General features: G+C 42.4%; 1 protein-coding gene across 2 annotated transcripts; it reads left to right on the forward strand.

Annotated features, from left to right (window-relative positions):
• Positions 1-1,710: 1,710 nt before the first annotated feature.
• On the forward strand, positions 1,711-16,786 carry sall1a (spalt-like transcription factor 1a). Of its 2 annotated transcripts, none has more exons than XM_029721051.1 (3): positions 1,711-2,588; positions 9,772-13,532; positions 14,884-16,786. In XM_029721051.1, the coding sequence occupies exons 1-3, from the start codon at positions 2,516-2,518 to the stop codon at positions 15,322-15,324; spliced, it is 4,275 nt and encodes a 1,424-aa protein (XP_029576911.1). In that variant the 5' UTR covers positions 1,711-2,515; the 3' UTR covers positions 15,325-16,786. The 2 variants fall into 2 exon arrangements, with proteins under 2 accessions (XP_029576911.1, XP_029576912.1); XM_029721052.1 differs by lacking the exon at positions 1,711-2,588 and adding an exon at positions 6,286-6,385.
• Positions 16,787-21,374: the final 4,588 nt, after the last annotated feature.

The raw sequence follows: 21,374 nt of genomic DNA on the forward strand, positions 1-21,374 counted from the left end.
TCACCCCGTGATTGTTAACACAGTATAGTCCGACCGTCTGGGGTGAATCTCATTTAAAATGTCTCTCGCTCGGCTGGGCTGCAAATCACCCTGTTTACAATCTCACACCAACACTCACATCAATTAACTGACCATTGATTTTTCCGCCCGGGACATTACAATATTGCAGACCTATTTTCTTGCGCCTCTTAGTTTTATCGCTGATATAATTTTCAGCAAAGTTTCTTGCCCATTGGTATCAATACGAGCAGGTCTATTATTACTCTGTATGACATGTAGGTATGTAATTGTATTCCAGTTTCCTTATCATCTCTGTATGAATAGGCTTTATTTTTGTTGCATTATTTTATTCCTTGTTGTCTTATTTCTACCTTTCGAGATATTGAGGGATTGTAAACATAAAACTTTATTCTATAGACTATACTGTAAATGGCACTTCCAATATGAAAATATATAAAACAATATTTCAATTTTATAAAAATGTGAAAAATATATATTACTTATTGATATCCTGTATTGATATTCTGTATTGTCCGCCAAACAAAAGTAGCTATCACCAATATTTTTTCCCTGTCCCTTCCTCGGCCATTAATAAGTAAATAGGACTCGTCCTAAAAGATAGCTGAAACAAGAGAGGACTAGATCCATCTAGCCTGCAGCAGCTCTTTAAATATTCAGTGAAAAATAATGGCATCCAAGACATCACCTATAGTAACATTATTATCTTCATTTCTCAAAATCAGCCCGACTGATAGCTTCGTTTTATCTTTTCCACACAATAAATCTACTAGACACAGAGCAGCTCCTATGGGAACTCCTGCTCTCTTCAAACATTCCCAGGGATGACTCCAGGAGTCATCACGAATAGTGGATCATTTTAGAACTATGATTCTTAGAATTTTTATATTATTATTTGTATTATTATTATAAAAAAATTACTAACGTACATAAAGTAGGTTATAAAATGGAGTTACCTTTTGGCTTCACATATTCAAAACAATGTGTTACAATTAAATTATATTAATCAGCACTTATTAGTTCTCTATGTTGAAAAAGTATACAATTATCGTTGTGTTTGGAGCAAAGATCAACGTCTATTCAGTGTAACCTCTATAGTTTTAAATTTCTACTATTCTACTATTATTATTCTCTTTAAATCCACTTATTGAATAGCAACTGCTTTTGTCTTGCATTACAACTGCGCAATAAGGCTCTCATTTTTGTTACAGAACTGATGAAAATATAAACTTGACGTACAGTAAAAGAAACATACATAGGCTACCGGTGACATGCTGGGCTACTGTAGGCTACAATTTGGACACGACGCTGATTGTAGCGAGTTTCGCTAAACAATCCAATCAACGTATGAAATGAAAACAACTCAATGTTTCAATGACGCGCAAGTTTGTGAAATGTATGCATGATGTGCTGAAGTAGCCTATGTATAGTAAACATCTATAAACAACACAAACATGTTCATGCCTTCGAAACAGAATCATACACTCTTTACTGTTCCCTCTACTGGCCAGTCACTCGCTCACGCTCACACACACACACACACACACACACACACACTCGCTCGCGAACCATGCGTATGAGAGAGAGCGAGAGAGAGGGGAGAGAGAGATTGCACCTCCAACGGCTTATGATAGAGTAGCCCAGTGACCAATCACATCATAGGTGGGCTGGGCTCCACATTTCTCAGTCCGACATGGGCCCTTAAAGTTTGTTTGTTCGCGGAATGCGGTGTGTGATGAAAACGTGTTACTAACCCCGTTCGGCGATAATGAAATGAATCTGATTGGGATATTCGATACATATCTTTGACATCCAAGACACCTACAGTGCCATTACGCACGAGACTCCTATAGTCGATCTACATTTTTCTTGATGCCTTGAGGCACCACTAACCAACGATTAGGTATCGGTGTTTCAACATACAAGATCTGAATTACAGCGACCTCAATGCAAATCTGAAAGGAGGATATGCACAGCAACAGCGACCAGAGTTGTGGAAAGTATTTGTATGTGAGATCACGGAGGTTTCGCCGTGAGCGTCTCGTCAGTTCAAATCGACCTAACTCTGCTGGGTTTGATCGCTGCTTGGTCAATAGGAAAGATACCGTTCCGCGCATGGACTGAAAACTGACATTCCACTAGTAGCCAAGATAAGCTTTACGTAGCTACCAGCTGGTTGCTAAGAAGGGTTAAACTGTATCTAAAGGGAGTTGGAAAACCCAGCCTTTTCTTCCACACGGATCAACTCATTGGGTGGGAGCTGAGAGAGAGACAAGAGTCCCCAGCAAATCAGGACCTAATTGATTAAAGAGACTTAATTTGAATAGGGGGCTGGCGAGGTGCCAATAGCCTTTCAAGGAACCCCCGAATGATTAATCGCAAAGCATTATTGATAATCATAACAGTACACATGCGCGGTGGATGGACTCGATTTTCGTAATTTTGAGCAGATTTTTTAGTAATTTTTTATTCTTTCTTGGCTGATGTGTGAGCCAGCATGTCGCGGAGGAAACAAGCAAAGCCGCAACATTTCCAATCGGACCCTCAGCTGGCTTTATCCGAACACAATGGTAAGTTCTGGCAATGGATCGCTCTTATCCACGCTACTATCTTTTAATATCTGCTTTTCAGATGTTTTTGTCTTTTTAGGATTGTTTGTTTTTGGATAGGAACTCTTCCCCCTTTTCTAAGTTAGACCATTTTTTATGAATCCATGCAATTTACTGTCTCAAAATCATTTTATCATAACTAGACACAGTTGCTATGTGTATAGGCTGTCTACTTTATGATCAAACTATGGCCCGTGCCTTTTCTATATATCGCTCTAAGACACAGTCAAATACTTTTATTCTTGAAAATATCATATTATTGCGTTTTGTTGTTCATATAACTTTAGAATTAAACTTTGTTACAATATATAACGTTTAAAAGTGCATGCGTTATAGTCTTGTTATTAGGCTGCTTAGCCTACTTTTATCTCGACATAGGCTTCTATGTAGCGTACACTTTTAGAATTCACTTTTTAGAACACTTTGTGTGGTAGGCTACAAAGATTGATTTTTAATCAACATTTTTGCCTTACACACTTTGAAGCAACTTTCCTATATTGTTGCTGCAACCAAAGTTGCTGCAGCGAAAGGCTCGTTTAAGTTTCTGCTTTTGTAGTCGACTTAGTTTCACTCCAATCGTTGCCTAACTGTACTCTATGCACGGACAAGTACTTGTGCGTCGAAATAACCAGCATTTTCTTAAATGTTTTCCCTCTATTTTGGGTTTAGGCCTATATAGAATATAAATAATAATTTGCCTACTCGCCTAAAGTTTCTACTGTTTCTGACTGTCCCGTACATAGGCTAGTCTACAAAGTCGGTATTTCTCTGCCAAGCCTTGGCTGAATTCAAATCAAATGATAAGAAAATATAAACATTATTTGCTTACAATGAATAGCTTATCGATTTTCCGTTTGTGGACATGTTGTGGTCTTAATGGCGGATGGTAATCATTCGTTTACAAATGATATGACTTTTAAACCACAATCTCAATGTGGTGCACGATGCAACAGAACACTGAAGCTATAATGGCCTTATACTTATTATGTATATCATTATTTAATGTTAATACATTATAATAGTTTTAGGCTTAGCCGCATGCATACTTTTTGTTTACTTCCCACATTTCCCTTGTGTATATTCCTTATTCCTTAACCATAATTTTCAAGATGTTTCAAAGGTGAAATGTTAGTATAGATGACATACTGCTTCCGATTCTCTCTCTTTAGCACCCCCTCCCCCCTCCCCCTTCTCTCTCTCGCTCTCTCTCTCTCACACACACACAAACACACACACACACAGAGAAAGAGAGAGAAATAAATAGTGAGGGACAGAGGTCTGTTATTTTACGAGATAAACAAGTTAACGTATCCCTAAAATTTTCTAAAATATGTAAAGGATTTATGTTAATTTACTTTAACAAAAGCTCAGCACCAAATGACCTCATGTCATGAAAATGAACTAGTATAAAGAAATATGTCAAGTTGTGGTTGAGACCATCAGAAAGATGGCGACAGTGGTTGAATTCATTTTATTATGCAACTACCTTGGTTGCTTTTGGAACGCTTTGTCACCCTTGCGAGTTTCCACGGAGTGACCAACTGACCATCTCTGTTAAGTTCACCCAACAGTTACGTTTCCTCTTATGATGATACATTTGATAAAATTATATTTTCCAAAGAGACTTACAACAAGCTGGGCTTTAATTTTCTATTGCTAAAGAGGTGCTTTAGACTTGCTGTGAAAACCAGGTTATGGAAGTATTTTTTATAGGCCTACAACACCCATAGCCATAACTTTCACCCTATAGTGTTTGTAAGGTAGTTTGATGCGGCAAAGTTTAAGTTTCACTATCTTAAAAATATCAAGCAATTTCCAGATTATTAAAGTTTGTATATTCTATATTGCCTCAAACGTACAATTTACTGAAATAATTATTTTCAAAATGGTTGAACGGTCATAGTGAAACGACGGTAGTTTCGATCTAACATTTTACAATTGTGGATGTATTTTAAAAGTCTCACATGTTTAATGTTGCGTTTTCTCTATTCATTAGTTTAAATGAAAGTTAGATTTGGCTCCGTCTTTTTGCAGACTATATTGTCATTGCGCTGGTATTTTCAAAGGTAACTATAAACTCCTGTCTCTGATACAGATTACATTTCACATTTACGTCATTTAGCAGACTCTATTATGCAGAGCGACTTACAGTAGTGAATGCATACATTTCATACATATTTTCTCTGTACTGGTCCCCCGTGGGAATCGAACCCACAACTCTGGCGTTGCAAACACCATGCTCTACCAACTGAGCCACACAGGATTTGTTTGTAGTTACTGCTCTATCGTAACCCATATTACACTAGTATTACTATTATTAGTATTAATATCTGTTTATTAGAAGTGTTTGCCATGACATAGCCTACAGAAAGGAAACTCTAGAGGCTCTTTAATTGACCCTATATGGCTGTTTTTCCATACATATTGTCTATGCATTTTCCTTCTGAGGAGTAGTATGGAAATATATTTTTCTAGAGACAGTCAATTTAGTTTGACTTATTTTTCCTATATAACTAATCATGTTTTAAGCTCTTTCTGTGTGTGTACAGCTATGTTGTTTGCAGTATCCTTTACAAAATGCTTCCTGGAAATAAAGCTCTGTTTCACCCAACTAAAACCTTGCATAAGAAGCATTTGCTGCTACCTAAGGTTGCATGATTTGGTTGGAACTAAGGATCAATGCAAAACATAGTCTATACCTAGTATCATACTTGTTTTTCCTTGACTGCTGCATTTTCCCTAAAATGTAATAAAGTAGTGAATAGTATCTTTAGTCATTCTCTGTCAGCAGACTGCTGCCTACTGAGTTTCACAATACATAACCCAAATGCATCATGCATTAAACAAGCTGAAAATGCAATACCTTTAATTATGGGTTAGGGACATGGAATACTTGCATTTCTGGTAATGGGTTGATCATTCTAGAATGTGTGCTCATGACTGAGAGATCTCCTGTGTGTGTGGAACTGGAAAGTCCTCATGAGTCTCTGTATGCAAAATAAAAAGAGGGAGGCTAACATTCCCAATACATTTTAAGGAGATGCTGAGGGCATTTTGCAGCTGGATAGTTAGTGTATGAGGCTGAGAGTCAAGGCTGTCTGTCTGTCTGTCTCTCATCTCGTCTCTCCAAGAGAGAGAGTTCTCGGGTGGGATGTTCAGCTGTTTTAACCTTTGCCAGCATCCCCCTGTGTCTCCCTGTGTGAAGTTGATGAGAGTTCAGGTCGCAGTGTGTTCTCTGTACCTCGTCATTGACCCTGCTGATCAGAGCCACAGGGGCCTAGCAGGGACTCTGTCCTCTATTTGTGATGGGGGGGTCTTATCAATGTGACCGCCATCCACTTCCACTCCTGCAAGAGTAGCCCCCCCAGAGGGAGATCGCAGGGCGGTCCCCGGCCCTTCGCACTGTTGTACCCCACAAACAACAGGGATTCAGTTACTTGTCATTTTGCCAATGTTTATATAGTGGAAGGCTGAGATATTTCCCGGCTGAAGGACTTGCTTGCTTTTCTCCCTTCTCCTCCCCTTTAAGCTTTAATCATGTCACCAGGGCAGAGCTGCTAAGGCTGGGGCTTGTCCATCCGGGAAACGGCAGCTATAGTGGAACCCCATCTAGTGTTCACTGGGATGTTTCCAGTGAGGCCAGCAGTGTGAGGGCTGGAGAGAAGGTGGGTTAGCTCAGGCAGGCATCAGACATCAGGCATCAGACATCCTACTGAATTCACAAGTGTCAAGAGGTTTGAAGCCAGCGTCCCTACAAAGTAACGTAGGAACTCTCAAAAAGCTACTCTGTCATATTTTCTACTAATCCACATTTCTATATCACTTATTATTTACTCTCTTCTGTCCTTTGTATCAGAGGCTCTCTGTTTTGGCATGTGTCTCTTCTGCCTCCCTGAAGGCCTGTGCTCTGGTGACTCCTTGTAGCATGATGATGATGTTGAGATTTAGCTGTTTTAGGACGTTTTTATACAGAGTAACGCATTATTTCTATTCAGAGATAATCGTCAAGCTATTTTTTAAACATTGACTAATTTATGCACTGTTGCTGAAGACATTTGGGTGTTGTGTGTATTGTGGCTGTTCTCATTTAGGCTGTGCATTTGTTGGCGTTATTTTCATAGTATTTGTTTTTTTTTATTCATAAAGACATCAAATTAACAAAATATTCAATACCATTGCTTTTTAAGTGCACGTCTACTTATGTAAACAAACATGATTTCATGTCAGTACATGATTATAGATTTACTTTCAAATACTCCATGCTTCTGAGATGTTTTACCTTTTTAATAGTCAAGGTGGTGGTATGTAAATAGCTTCTTGTGAAAGAGCACATTTGAGATGGAATAATTTGATTGTTTTAATTGGACCACTATTTGCTTTACAATCACTGAGTATTTACGAAGGAATTGGGTGGGGTGTGGTGGGGTGTGCTGGGGTGTGCTGGGGTGTGCTGGGTGTTGAGAGTAACACACTTTGAGATTTAGAAAGTGAATTTACCCCTTGGTTGGTCAAATCCTAGCCTGATGCAAGTGCGTTATTATTAGGGACATATATATATTGTGGTTTCAGTGAATGTTATGAGAAGTTGATAACAGAGTTACATTTGGGCAGATGCTCTTTGTTTTATTTTTCTCTGTGGTTTTGGATATAGTTATTTTGGTCGCTAACATGATAATGTTTAGATAGAATCCACAATGTGATACAATCCACAATGTCCAGTTTCCATTCACTCGAGGAATGAGAGATTGTTACATTGAAAGATAGTTATTACTGACTGCCTAACTAAATAAGTTATCCACAGGTCTCTGAAGAAACTTGAGCTAGTCACTTGTTCTTAGTGTTTTCCTACAGATTACATTGGACAGTTTAAACAAACCTTTGGATGTATGGAATCTTAAATCCTTTTTACATTTTTTATGAATGAAATGTGGAAATAGTAGCTTGCGGCTTCAACATGTGTGTCATCACTACACTCCAGTGCACTTTAATCTAGTAAGAGAATAAGAATTACCGCTATGAACTTGTTTACATTTTTGCTTTGATAGTGCACTTTTGTACGTTTGTAAAAGTTTGCTCCTGTAACCTCTAGGTAACTTTTTTAAGTTCTTGAAGGGCGGTTCAAGCGCTTTCATTTTTTTGTTGACTTTGGAAAAGTTTTCTCATATTTTTGTTTAGCTACATTAGTGTTTTCTACAGCAGTGTATTCAGGACATTGTGTAAGTTGATGTATTTCCTCTTACATAAAATCCACTTTCATTTGTTCACATGGTCAACCAATACCAAACAAAGCTACTCTTCCTTCCCACGATGTAAATCAAACACATTTTTCATTACTGACGCTTTCAGGGGAGGCTGCATGGTTGATATTAAAAAGTTACCATTAATGTTGGAGTGAGTCTTCTCCGTTTGCATGGTTAGAGTGGTGTGAGTCTGGGTTTTACTGTCATGGCAACTTTGCGTTATCTGATGTCCCAGAGCAGAGAAACATTGAGGGAGATAATCCCTGAATTAAACAGGATCTGCTTTGAGTTGGCCAAGATGAGCAGGCCAGGCCAGGCCGTGCCGACGAGCCCGCCGCTCCCATGCTGTGTGAACAATGGGAAGCCATCCTGTCTCAGTGGGGCAGGGCCGCACTCATCTCTCTCTCTCTCTCTCTCTCTCTCTCTCTCTCTCTCTCTCTCTCTCTCTCTCTCTCTCTCTCTCTCTTTCTTGCTCTCTCTCTCTCTCTTTCTTGCTCTCTCTCTGGGTTTCATTTTCAAATTAACCCTCCTCCCTTTCCACCCGTGATGAAAATGTAGATCGCCGGGGCCCACAATGAAAGGGACTCATAGAGAATTGCAATTTGTAAATCAACTTGTATGTTAAACAGTGAGATTTGGGTTTGACAAAAAGAAGATAGAACGAGGAAAGTCTGGAGCACAGCAGTGGCACAGGGGTGTTGTCTCGCCTTTTGTTCTTTTCACACTGACCCCTGTGTTTGTTGAATGGAAATTGCATAACCAAGACCAGTTTCTATGCACATTTAAAAGACAATTATTCATTTTGCGTATTCTTATTGGCTGGTATTGAATTGCCTGTTGCTTAAACTGGTGTGGCCAGTTGCTTGGTTTTGGGCAGCAAGCCGTTCATTCTAATGACAGCAACTCCACTCATAGTTCTTGACTCATTTTCTTGAGCCATTTGTTGTTATGTTTTTATTTTATTTTTCCCTAAAAAGTATATATATATATATATAGCGCTGTGATACTTACACATTTACATCACTACAAATGAACAGTTTTTTTATACAAAGTTTTATACGTTATGTTTTACTCTTCATTTTATATTAGGTACTATAATGTGTTTTATTTATTTTATGTTATGTAATTTATTAAATATACATAACATATTTATAAAAATATGTGTTATGTAAACATTACAGATATTTTAGTAATAACAAAATGTATTATTTTTAGTGATATCAGTACAATAATGGCATATATCATTTTGCACTGTCTTTGTTGAGTGTCCAAGTGGCTAGAGAGAACAATCTGGAATCCAAAGGCTCTGTTTTTTGTGGCTGTCAGATTCCGATTGCAGCCTGACTGGATACAAATTAGCTTAGTGACAGGGATAACCTGTCCAAGATGCCCGTAGTCGAGTTGAAAATGAGCAAAGTTGACAGCAAATTGAAAGTCTAATAAGTCCTTCAAATGGTTGATTTGCGCTCAGTGGACATGTAGACATTGAGGAGTATGAAATATTGGAAATCAATGCTTTTCTATGAAATGTCATTAAGCCCCAATGTCCTCACTTCATAGTATTTTATATGTTGATGGATTATCAATAGAAATTATTACTTAAAAGATGGTTGGATTGATGAAACCAGATGTACATCTTCAAAGATCACTTATTATTGATTTCCATTCTTTTCTTATCCTGTTTCTCAGAGCCTCCACATTAAAAGGGGTCTTTTTCAATCTTTTTTTTGTTTATTGTTGCTTTTTTGATGTTTGTTTTTTGTGAACGTATCAAGCGGATAAGTGTAAAACTGATTAATTTAAGATGATGAACAACAAAATAATTTGAATAGATAAAGATGCTTCTTCAGCTGCAAAACATTTCTAATCACTAATCCTCTGTTTCCCCCTCCTGTGTTTTTCAGGGGACACAGAAGAGCCCTGCTCGGAGGAAGACCCCCCCTGCAAGGGGTCAGACGCCCATGTCTGTAGCAGATGTTGTGCTGAGTTCTTTGAACTATCAGATCTTGAACAACACCAGAAGAATTGCACTAAGAATCAATTAGTTCTGATAGTGAATGAGAATCCTGCCTCCCCTTCCGGAACCTTCTCGCCTGGCTCCCCTCCACATAATCCTGATGAGCAGATGAATGACACGGTTAATAACACTGATCAAGCGGAGTGCAGTGACCTTTTGGAGCATAACGCTCTCGACAAAGAAGAATCCATGGACGTCGACGTTTCCGGAATCAACGTTCATCCTGGTCACGACAATGATGGAGGCAGCAGCCACATGGAGGGAGGCAGTAACATCAACACGAACACAGGCGAGGGAAATGGCCACAGCTCCAGCAGGAACAGCTCCGGACCAGCACCGGGCACCTCGACCGTCTCTGCCCCTCAGCTACCTCCGCTCGGCAACCTGACTGACCTGGGGAGCATCTCTATGATCAACAGCAACGTCATCATCGAAAACCTGCAGAGCACCAAAGTGGCGGTGGCCCAGTTCACCCAGGAGACGCAGCGCTCCTCTGGGTCCGGGTCCGGGGGCCCCAGGGTGGCAGTGCCGGCCCTGATGGAGCAACTCCTGGGCCTGCAGCAGCAACAGATCCACCAGCTGCAACTCATTGAACAGATCCGTCACCAGATCCTGCTACTGGCCTCCCAGTCCCCTGAAATGCAGGTGCCCCCCAGCATCTCCACACCAGGAGGCTCGTTGGGGCCGTCAGCCAACCCACTGACCACGCTCAGCTCACATCTCTCACAGCAGCTGGCTGCAGCTGCGGGCTTAGCACAGAGCCTGGCCAGCCAGTCTGCCAGCATCAGCAGCCTGAAGCAGCTGGCTGAAAGGGTGCAGCTACCTCAGAGCAACAACCCCAGCGGTGAATCATCTCAGAGCATCAGCTCACTGGGGTCGTCCACAGTCAACAACGTCCAGTCGTCCTCTGACAAGAGGCCAATACATGCGATCAGCAGCAACCTCCACTCTCAGCTCAGTAACCCATCACACACTAAGTCATCCATGCCAGCCTTTGGGATAGGTAGCCTGTTGAACCCTGTAACTAATCCACATCTACCTCAGCCCCCATCTGGAAACCACCTATTTTCCAGCTCCCTGCCCAGTATTGGCACCACAGTGGAGGACCTCAACTCTCTGGCTGCGCTGGCCCAGAGGAAAGGCAAGCCACCGAACGTAACTTCATTTGAACCCAAGAGCAGCTCAGAGGAGGCGTTCTTCAAGCATAAGTGCAGATTTTGTGCCAAGGTGTTCGGGAGTGACAGTGCCTTGCAGATCCACCTGCGATCTCACACAGGTGAGAGGCCATACAAGTGTAACATCTGTGGCAATCGCTTCTCCACCCGCGGTAATTTGAAGGTCCACTTCCAGCGTCATAAAGAGAAGTATCCACATGTTCAGATGAACCCATACCCTGTCCCCGAGCATTTAGACAATATTCCAACGAGCACCGGCATTCCATATGGTATGTCAATGCCTCCAGAGAAGCCTGTGACCAGCTGGCTGGACAGCAAGCCTGTTCTCTCCACTCTGACCTCGTCAGTGGGCATGCTGCTCCCACCAACCATGCCCAGCCTGCCACCATTCATTAAAAAAGAGGATCATTCGGTAGCCATAACCAGCCCCTCCATTTCTACAAAGACTGACTCCGGTCGTGACGCTGCTGAGCCATCAATGAAAAGCAACGACGGGTTGTCTGAAGAAGCTGCGGCCCTGCCTACGTCAAACGGGAAAACTGAAGAGGGCAGTCACTCGTCGAGCTTCATGGCGAGTGTGAGCTCTGAGTCTGAGCGCAACACAGAATACACAACCTCCAACAGCCCACCTATGATGACCAACCCTCTCATGCCCCTCATGTCTGAGCAGTTCAAGGCTAAGTTCCCGTTCGGGGGCCTCTTGGACCCGCTCCAGGGGTCGGAGACCTCCAAGCTGCAGCAGCTGGTGGAGAACATCGACAGGAAGTTGACGGACCCCAATGAGTGTGTCATCTGCCACCGTGTGCTCAGCTGTCAAAGCGCTCTGAAAATGCACTACCGTACTCACACTGGAGAGAGGCCCTTCAAGTGTAAAGTGTGTGGCAGGGCCTTTACCACCAAAGGGAACCTGAAGACCCACTACACCGTCCACCGGGCCATGCCTCCACTCAGGGTCCATCACTCCTGCCCCATCTGTCAGAAGAAGTTCACCAATGCGGTGGTCCTGCAGCAGCACATCCGCATGCACATGGGAGGGCAGATCTCAAACACCCCACTGCCAGACAGTTACCCTGAGTCCATGGGCTCCGACACAGGCTCCTTCGATGAGAGGAACTTCGATGAGAACTTCGATGACCTGGACAACTTCTCTGATGATGATATGGAGGGGATGGAGGGGATGGAGGGAGTGGAAGGGATGGAAGACGGCCCTGACAGCAGCGTCCCAGACACCCCTAAGTCAGCTGACGCCTCCCAAGACAGCCTGTGCAATTCCCCCTCTCAACCCGAGATGGTCGTCCAGGACGGGCAGGAGAAAATTCATCATGCCCATCACAATGCCTACCACAATACCCACCATGATATTGACTATAGAAACCACCATGACAATCAGCATCACAGCCACCATGACAATCAGCATCACAGCCACCATAACCCCCACCAGAGGCTGGTAGAGGAGCTGCAGGCCAGCAGAATGAAGGCCATGGGGAACGGAGGTTCAATGGAAGGGGACTGCCTCACTAATGACTCCTCATCCCTGGGTGGGGACATCGAGAGCCCGAGTCCCGGGAGTCCAGCGGTATCAGAATCTACCTCTTCCATGCAGCCCCCATCCCCCACCAATGGGCACCCCCAACATCAACGTAAATCCCCCAGCTTGGAGGAGAGGCAGGAGAGACAGGAGAGGCACCAGAGGGCTATGTCCCTGGATCACATCAGCGCCAGCCTCATGCAGCATCACCCTTCTAGCATCGGGGCCCTGGACCTGACATCCTGCAACCCATCTAAAGACCCACTGGGTATGCTCTTCCCATTCCGTGAGCGCGGCACGTTCAAGAACACGGCCTGTGACATCTGTGGTAAAACGTTTGCATGTCAGAGTGCCTTGGACATCCACTACCGAAGCCATACCAAAGAGAGACCGTTCATTTGCACAGCCTGTAACCGGGGCTTCTCGACCAAGGGCAACCTGAAGCAGCACATGCTAACCCACCAGATGAGGGACTTGCCCTCGCAGCTCTTCGAACCCTCTAACACCAGCCTCTCCTCCAGTCCGACCCCCTCCCTCCTCTCTGTGAACTCCCTGTCCTCCATGATCAAATCAGAGGTCAACGGCTTCCTCCACGGCCTCCACCACCATCAGGACCACCACAGGGACCACCACAGGGACCACCACAGGGACCACCACAGGGACCACCACAGGGACCACCACAGGGACCACCAGGACCGAGATCACCATAAGGACATGTCCAGCAACATGCCCCACGGCCTGGTGACCACCTCGGCCTCTACATCCCCAGTGCTCTCGGCCTCTGCCCCTCCACGCCGGACACCCAAGCAGCACTACTGCAACACTTGTGGGAAGACCTTCTCCTCCTCCAGCGCTCTGCAGATACACGAGAGGACCCACACTGGGGAGAAGCCCTTCGCCTGCCACATCTGTGGTCGGGCTTTCACCACCAAAGGAAATCTCAAGGTAATTGTAAGATTATAAACATTATGATTGCAATGGTTAAAATACACACATATTCAAAATCTCAGGGCAATATATGTATATTTAAAAACATTATGAATGGAATTGGAAAATGTCCACATATTTATTCATGAATATCTTTAGGAGGAGTATAAAAATCACCAGAATTTTGGTCCATAACTTTGAGCAACAAATTGAAGTGTGTTATGTCAGTGCCATTCGGAGGCAGTAATGTTCTATAATTGATGAAAGAACCAGCTCAGCGGAAAGGTTGAATCACCCCATTAATATGATTATTGGGTAGAAACCTGAGAATGTGATCAGCAGAGCACAGCTGGGAATGGTTCAGTTAACAGCATTAACTACAGTTACCAGAGGCAACCAGAGGAAACCATCCTCAGTTTTCCAGAGTTTACCCCTTGAAAATCCCAGAGTTTCCCTTTGATCAGTAGGAAAAGGCCCCTAAAAGATAAACAGGAAATGAAGGGCCAAATGTGATCACACCACTCAACTGTGAGAAATCAAGGGGGCGAAACGTAGAGAGGCGTAATATTTAGGAAGCACTGTCAAATGTATAACCAGATTTCAATTACCGGGTAATCAGCACTAGTTATAGTTTACACCATTGTTGATATAAAAAAACAATACTGTTATTATTTGTAGCAAGATTTCACATTTTTCTGATGCTATGATTTTGTAGTGTGTTTTTATTAAAATAATGTATACTTTCTAGCAAGTGATATTTTAAAATGTGTTATCTAGAGCACACATCTAACAATGTATTTTAAAATATCACTTGCTATAAATTATACATTATTTGAATAAAAACACACTCTAGACAACACAATCAGTTGTGTGTCTGACACCTCCATGTTTCTACATTGATTTAAAAAAAAACATCATTATCTGTAACACTCATCCTTTCAGAATCAAAAGAGGAGGAAAAATACATTGTCCTCGTTGGGAAAGGGCATAGCAGGGGTAAACGTCAGATGTAATACTGGCCAGGGCAATGAGAGTGGGCACTGCAATTTTAACCAAAGCACAAGGGTCTCCCTCATGAGATGTTTGAATGAAGGTTTCAGATTAAATGCAGTATTTCATCCTAGCCATAATAAAATAGTTACACCATGCCCACGTCCCCACGCCGTTCACAGCTCACTGCACCAATCCTCCTGCTGCACCCAGGGTGCTGAACTATTTTAATGCTAACTAGCTGTTTTATTATTTTAGTTTTTTTCCACTGCATCATCTGTTACTATGTGCCTTTGTCGTGGCCAAGTTTTAAATATTTCTAATTTGCGTCCTCTCTCTCTCTCTTTCCCTCTCTCTGTATCTCTGTTTCTCTCTCCAGGTTCATATGGGCACACACATGTGGAACAGCGCCCCTGCCAGACGCGGCCGCCGGCTCTCTGTAGACGGCTCCATGGCCTTCCTGGGCACCAACCCTGTCAAGTTCCCAGAGATCTTCCAGAAGGACATGGCGTCTAGGGTGGGCAACGGAGACCCGGCTAGCTTCTGGAACCAGTACGCTGCAGCCTTCTCCAACGGCCTGGCCATGAAGACCAACGAGATCTCTGTCATCCAGAACGGAGGCCTGCCGTCTCTGTCGGGGAGCATGGGGAACGGGGGCAGCTCGCCCGTGGGCGGCCTCACAGGCAACCTGGAGAAGCTGCACAGTACAGAATCCAATGCCGCTCTGGCTGGCCTGGAGAAAATGGCCAACGCCGAGAACGGGACCCACTTCCGATTCACACGCTTCATGGAGGACAACAAAGAGATTGCCACCAACTAGAGACTTTTTCCCTCTCATATGTACACAGACACACACACACACACACACACACACACACACACACACACACACACACACACATACACATAGTGAGAGAAAAGAGAAAGAGAACAAGGCAAAGACAAAGATTGACTTGGCTTTGGCTTGCCTTTGAAACTTTACCAACATGAGTGTGAAGAGAACTTGCCTTTTTGTACAATGTACAACATGTTATAGTTTTAAGGAGCTTATTTATTAGTGATTATAACCTTGCTCGGAAACAAGTTGAAGCATTAACAGTTCGTTTTTTTCTGTTCTACAGCCAGAATGGGTATGAGCTGAAAGTGAGCTTTTGAAACTTTAGCATATCTTTACCTTGGCATTAAGTTATTTTTGGTCTGTAGTATATAGATATAACACAACTGTTGATGTTCATGTGATGCATTAGATCTGTAATAAGTGAAACAGAATGGCTGTAAATAATGTACACTGATCTACTCTAGATGGTCTAACAGATGTGTATTAACGTTCCCCCATGAAAAGAATCATTGAGACTTCAGGCAAGGGACTATGATTACGCTGTAGTCCTTTCCTTATCAACCGCTGTTGATCTTCTATTTAAGGAAAAAGAAAGCATTGGAGCATTTCAAGTGTTTATTTAGAGTTACAGTAGGCCTGACCTGTTTTGTTCTTTAATGTTATTCTATGTATTGTACTTTTTTTCTTTCTTCCATTGTTCAATTTTTTTCTTCTTGATCTTTTTTGTTTTGTTGCTTTTTGGTGTAAAGTTTAACACAAAACAGTTGTGTTGTTAGAGGAGATGATGAATTCGGAGAGGTCCGCTTCCGGGTTTGAACTGAGAAGAGAGCCAATCATGTGGGTGGGATTCTCCTATAGGTCATCTGCTGGATTTCCACATTGCTGCTATGTCCTCAGCATCCTCATTGGCATCAAGTGCAACATATGTGTTGACGTCTATGTAAATAATGTGAGACGTGGGAACTAGAAATTCCATCACAACAAAATGTACATATAAAGCTCGTAAGACAAAGTCCATCTTGGCTAGGGGACAAATGATAGTGTTTTTATAAATATAAATATATATTAGGTTTGACAACCTTTGGACTGTTACATGCACTTTCTTGGAAAGTTGGAAGATCTTTATGGGTCCAGTTTCTCTACACTTTAATACCTACTAACAACTAAGATACTGTCATTCTTTACTCTATTATTCAAATACATCCGTTTTCCAAAAGAAAATTATGAGTGTTTGTGTCTCTTCATTCTCTTTAGTTTTTTCCCCATTTTGTATGCTTTATGATTGGAGATAATGGGGGGTTGGAATAATTGGAGGGTTTTCACTTTTGAAATGTGGTCTTTTCATGTTATTTGAAGGAACAGATTTTTTTTGTGGTTGAACTTTTAAATTTGAGTTTAAATAGGCATACATGCACTTATTAAATAATACTGTATCATGGATCTATAACACTGGTCAATGGTCAATTCATTTATCTCCCCTCTCATTTTCGTCTGGCACTTGTTGTGAAGTAGCCTATTCTTTCTAAAGTAATTTAAAAGTGATTTGCATGATTGTGTCAAACAATCTGAGTTCGGATGTAGACGTAATCAATGAGGACACCTGGGTTGTGTTGATCGGTCATAAAAAATGATGCGATAGCAGAAGTCACATTTCTTAGTTCATCATTCCTGCTGTTGTCAGTCCTTTGAATCTTTAATTAAAGAATCGACCGGTCCGAAACCCCCTGTCTTTCAAAGGCTTGATGTGATGGATTTAGAAGACTCATCGTCACTGTCTAGGCCGGGGTAACTCTCTCTGTCACTCATTTTACATTTTAATCCATGTTTCACCAGTGTGAAATTAGATACGAAGTGAATGGGAAGAATTGGGATGTCCGGGCTGTATGCCTATGCAAATTGCAGACCACATTTCGTTCGAAATAAAAAATAATTCATCATTATATTCTTGATGATGGCCAGAATAGGCCTGATAAATTACATCAAAGTGAACAACATTCTAAAACTGTCCTAAATTGGCCAATTTAGCCGTACAATGTGTCATGACGCATAGTATTTTAATATTTGATGATAGAAAATATTAACTTTGTTTTGAGCTAGTGTGCTAAAACAGGCTGCATTGTTACTTTCTGTGTAACGCTTCACAAAACTAGAGCAGGGGACATATCGCCAGGAAGACCACGTGGACAGTTGATGGAACGGTTGATGACATTGGAGGCATATTTTCCCCTTTTGCTTTTCAACAGCTGCATTTAATTTAACACACCATTGCACATCCTGCAATACAGGACCTGTTCATTTGAGATCCGCATCCTCTCTCCCTCGCCGCTCTCTCTCCCCCTCCTCTTCGGGATTTTATAGCTGGCTAAATTCCCCAATATTTACAAGATCTCGATGCTAAATGATCCTTGCAAAGAGCCCGGTGCGGGACCGACGATGAGATCCCCGCCCCCCGTCCCTTTTTTCCCTTTGACAGTCACATCTGGTCCCCTGATAGAGCGTTGTTTGTACAGTGCATCAATTTCCGGATTATTTTATTACAGAGTCGGGATACCTGACTCCATCCTCTGTTTATTGACTCAAAATAATACAAATGTGCTCTGATCTCGGTGCTCCGTGATTTGGTTAGTGAAAAGAAAACAAGGAAAATTAAGTGTAGGATAATATCGGATGTTTTTGTCTTTTAAATGTGACAGTTATTGATATAGCAGTTTATGATTATAGTTTGACTAATGATACCTGATCTGCCCATTTAATCAGTCGTCGATTTAGCTCCATACACTTTGATGTAGAATGGAAGTTATTTCATATTTAGTTTGTAACCTTAAGTGGGCCTGTAAAACTATGCAGGAAAAAAGTTTTTCTTTAGATTTATTAACACGAATTTGATCATATATTTTATACTATAACTATAGTTGGTTCAATCTCCATCCAGAAGTACCATATTAAATAAATTATAATAGTCATTATAATAAACTATAATGAACTAATAATAATAATAGCAATAATAATAATGGTAAAATTGCCATAACAAAGATACATGTTTTTTGTTTAATTTGTTTATTTCAACCATATTAAATCATTCATAATTCTTCATTAAAAATAATAGATACAATTTTCAAATGCATGTAATAGTGGATGGATATTATGGTTTTTATTTTAAGAGCTGGAATTACTTCAATTCAATCAAACTTTGAACTGGTGGTGCTTCAAACATGAGTTATATGCCTATATACAATGTGTGGCTATAGTTCACTATATCACTGTTGTGCATGTAGGGGTAATGAAGTGTTTGATGTGATACAGTTTGCTTGTTTTCACTCAGTCTCAAGGTGGATAAACTACTCTGATTGCAGTAGTGTATAGTCTATGTCCTTGATGACAGTCCAAAGCTCTGAAATGCTGCAATGCACCAAGGGAAATGTGTTGAAAATGTTTTTTTGAATTTGAGGAATATCTCCTTTTAATGTATGTATCATTTTAATTCAGCTATTTAAAGAAATATCAAATCTTCAGAGAGGCTTGAGAGCCCAGATACTAGGGAGCAAACCATCAATGATTGCTAATTACATAATCATAAAAAATAACCCAGCCTTAACTCGAGAGCCCGGCCAGGGATTTAGGAGAATTAAAAAATGGTGGGATAAGCATATGGAGCAGCTCCCCTTGATTAATCAAAGGAGAGAAAAAGGATGCAATGAGGAAAAATATTGAAATAGTCACATGCTTTTAGTTGTGTAACAAACCCTCAGTGAGTGGTCCTAGTGATGTGTGGTGGAGGAGGGTCTTTTTCCCCAGGCGTGCAGCAGGCAACAGCCCTACTAGGTTTGGTTAAGTATTGATTGAGCTGTGCAGCATTACAGAAACACTTGAATCTCAGGTGGCAGGAATGTGTAGAATTGATCTCTTCCACTGTGCCTCCCAGTAGTGGCTTTCTGCTTCACAACACAGCACCACAGGAAGACTGGGGTGAAACATGGTGAAACACAATCTCTACAGGCTGAGTGGGGCTGCCCCTAGTCTGCCCATGTGGCTCTCTGACAGACAGGCTTTTGGAGTGTGTCTCCATGCCACTGTCCAGTGTGTTAGAATAAGATGAATACACACTTTTTAATTCACACTCATGCACATGTGCATCTTCCATAACGTTCTTATGGAAGATGTAGATCTGTCTCGTTTCCACCACTACGGGTATTGATGTTTGTTTTGCAGCCTTTATAACATGCTGTTTTAGTGTTGTTGTCTAATGGACCTAACTGGTTTAAGGTGGTAATGTCTGAAGGGGAGGATGAGACACATTAGCAAAGTAACTTTATTGTCCCTTTAGTTTTAGTGTCTCTACAGTAAAGTCTGTGCTCTACAATTAGCAAATGTATAACTTGTCATTTGCTATCTTTTTTGTTTTTGCAATTTCAGTTATGAAAGAATAAACAGCAAGGGAGCGAACACTTCTTTAATTCTATAATCAATCAGATATATTTTATGGACTTGAACTCATGCAGTGTACCTTCCATACAGTCCCTAGCCCAACCTCCCAGTGAAATCTGGATTATGCTCCACAGACCTGTGTACTGCAAAGCCCCCCTTCTTCACTGTCCCGTCCTGGGCTGTCAGGCCTGCCGAGTCGATACAAACTGTAGCCTGGGGCCTGGTGGTGTGGAGAGCCTGGTATGGTGTGGACCCGGGACTCCCCACTGAGTCTCTGGCCTGGCTCTGGGTGATCTAAGACCTGCTGAGAACAATGGTGGCCACGCTGAGCCACGCTCCACGGCCCCAAGACACACGACCACCGAGCCACACCTGCATCGCAGCCTACACCTGTCAATCAATACCAGCCAGGTGACAGGCCTGCAGCTAAGGGGCTCTAAAAGGAGCTTCCAAGAGTGACTCTCAAGTGAGTGTCAAGTTTCAGGTCTTTTTTATCATATGTAATATACACTTAAAAAATTCATTGTAAATCATACTCATCATTGATTGAACAGATTAGTGAATAAAAAGAAAAGTCATATTCTCAATGACTATCAGCTCATTAGAGTATGCTTTCACATCTCCTCTCTTCTCCTCTTCAGCTCCAGTATGTCTCCCCCTCTCTTCTCCTCTTCAGCTCCAGTATGTCTCCCCCTCTCTTCTCCTCTTCAGCTCCAGTATGTCTCCTCCTCTCTTCTCCTCTTCAGCTCCAGTATGTCTCCTCCTCTCTTCTCCTCTTCAGCTCCAGTATGTCTCCCCCTCTCTTCTCCTCTTCAGCTCCAGTATGTCTCCCCCTCTCTTCTCCTCTTCAGCTCCAATATGTCTCCCCTCTCTTCTCCTCTTCAGCTCCAGTATGTCTCCTCCTCTCTTCTCCTCTTCAGCTCCAGTATGTCTCCCCCTCTCTTCTCCTCTTCAGCTCCAGTATGTCTCCCCCTCTCTTCTCCTCTTCAGCTCCAGTATGTCTCCCCTTCTCTTCTCTTCAGCTCCAGTATGTCTCCTCCTCTCTTCTCCTCTTCAGCTCCAGTATGTCTCCCCCTCTCTTCTCCTCTTCAGCTCCAGTATGCTCCCTCCTCTCTTCTCCTCTTCACTCCAGTATGTCTCCCCTCTCTTCCTCTTCAGCTCCAGTATGTCTCCCCCTCTCTTCTCCCTTCAGCTCCAGTATGTCTCCCCCTCTCTTCTCCTCTTCAGCTCCAGTATGTCTCCCCCTCTCTTCTCCTCTTCAGCTCCAGTATGTCTCCTCCTCTCTTCTCCTCTTCAGCTCCAGTATGTCTCCCCCTCTCTTCTCCTCTTCAGCTCCAGTATGTCTCCTCCTCTCTTCTCCTCTTCAGCTCCAGTATGTCTCCCTCCTCTCTTCTCCTCTTCAGCTCCTGTATGTCTCCTCCTCTCTTCTCCTCTTCAGCTCCAGTATGTCTCCCCCTCTCTTCTCCTCTTCAGCTCCAGTATGTCTCCCCCTCTCTTCTCCTCTTCAGCTCCAGTATGTCTCCTCCTCTCTTCTCCTCTTCAGCTCCAGTATGTCTCCCCCTCTCTTCTCCTCTTCAGCTCCAGTATGTATCCCCCTCTCTTCTCCT

The sequence above is a fragment of the Salmo trutta genome, chromosome 29 (assembly GCF_901001165.1).
Source record: "Salmo trutta chromosome 29, fSalTru1.1, whole genome shotgun sequence".
Taxonomy (NCBI): domain Eukaryota; kingdom Metazoa; phylum Chordata; class Actinopteri; order Salmoniformes; family Salmonidae; genus Salmo; species Salmo trutta.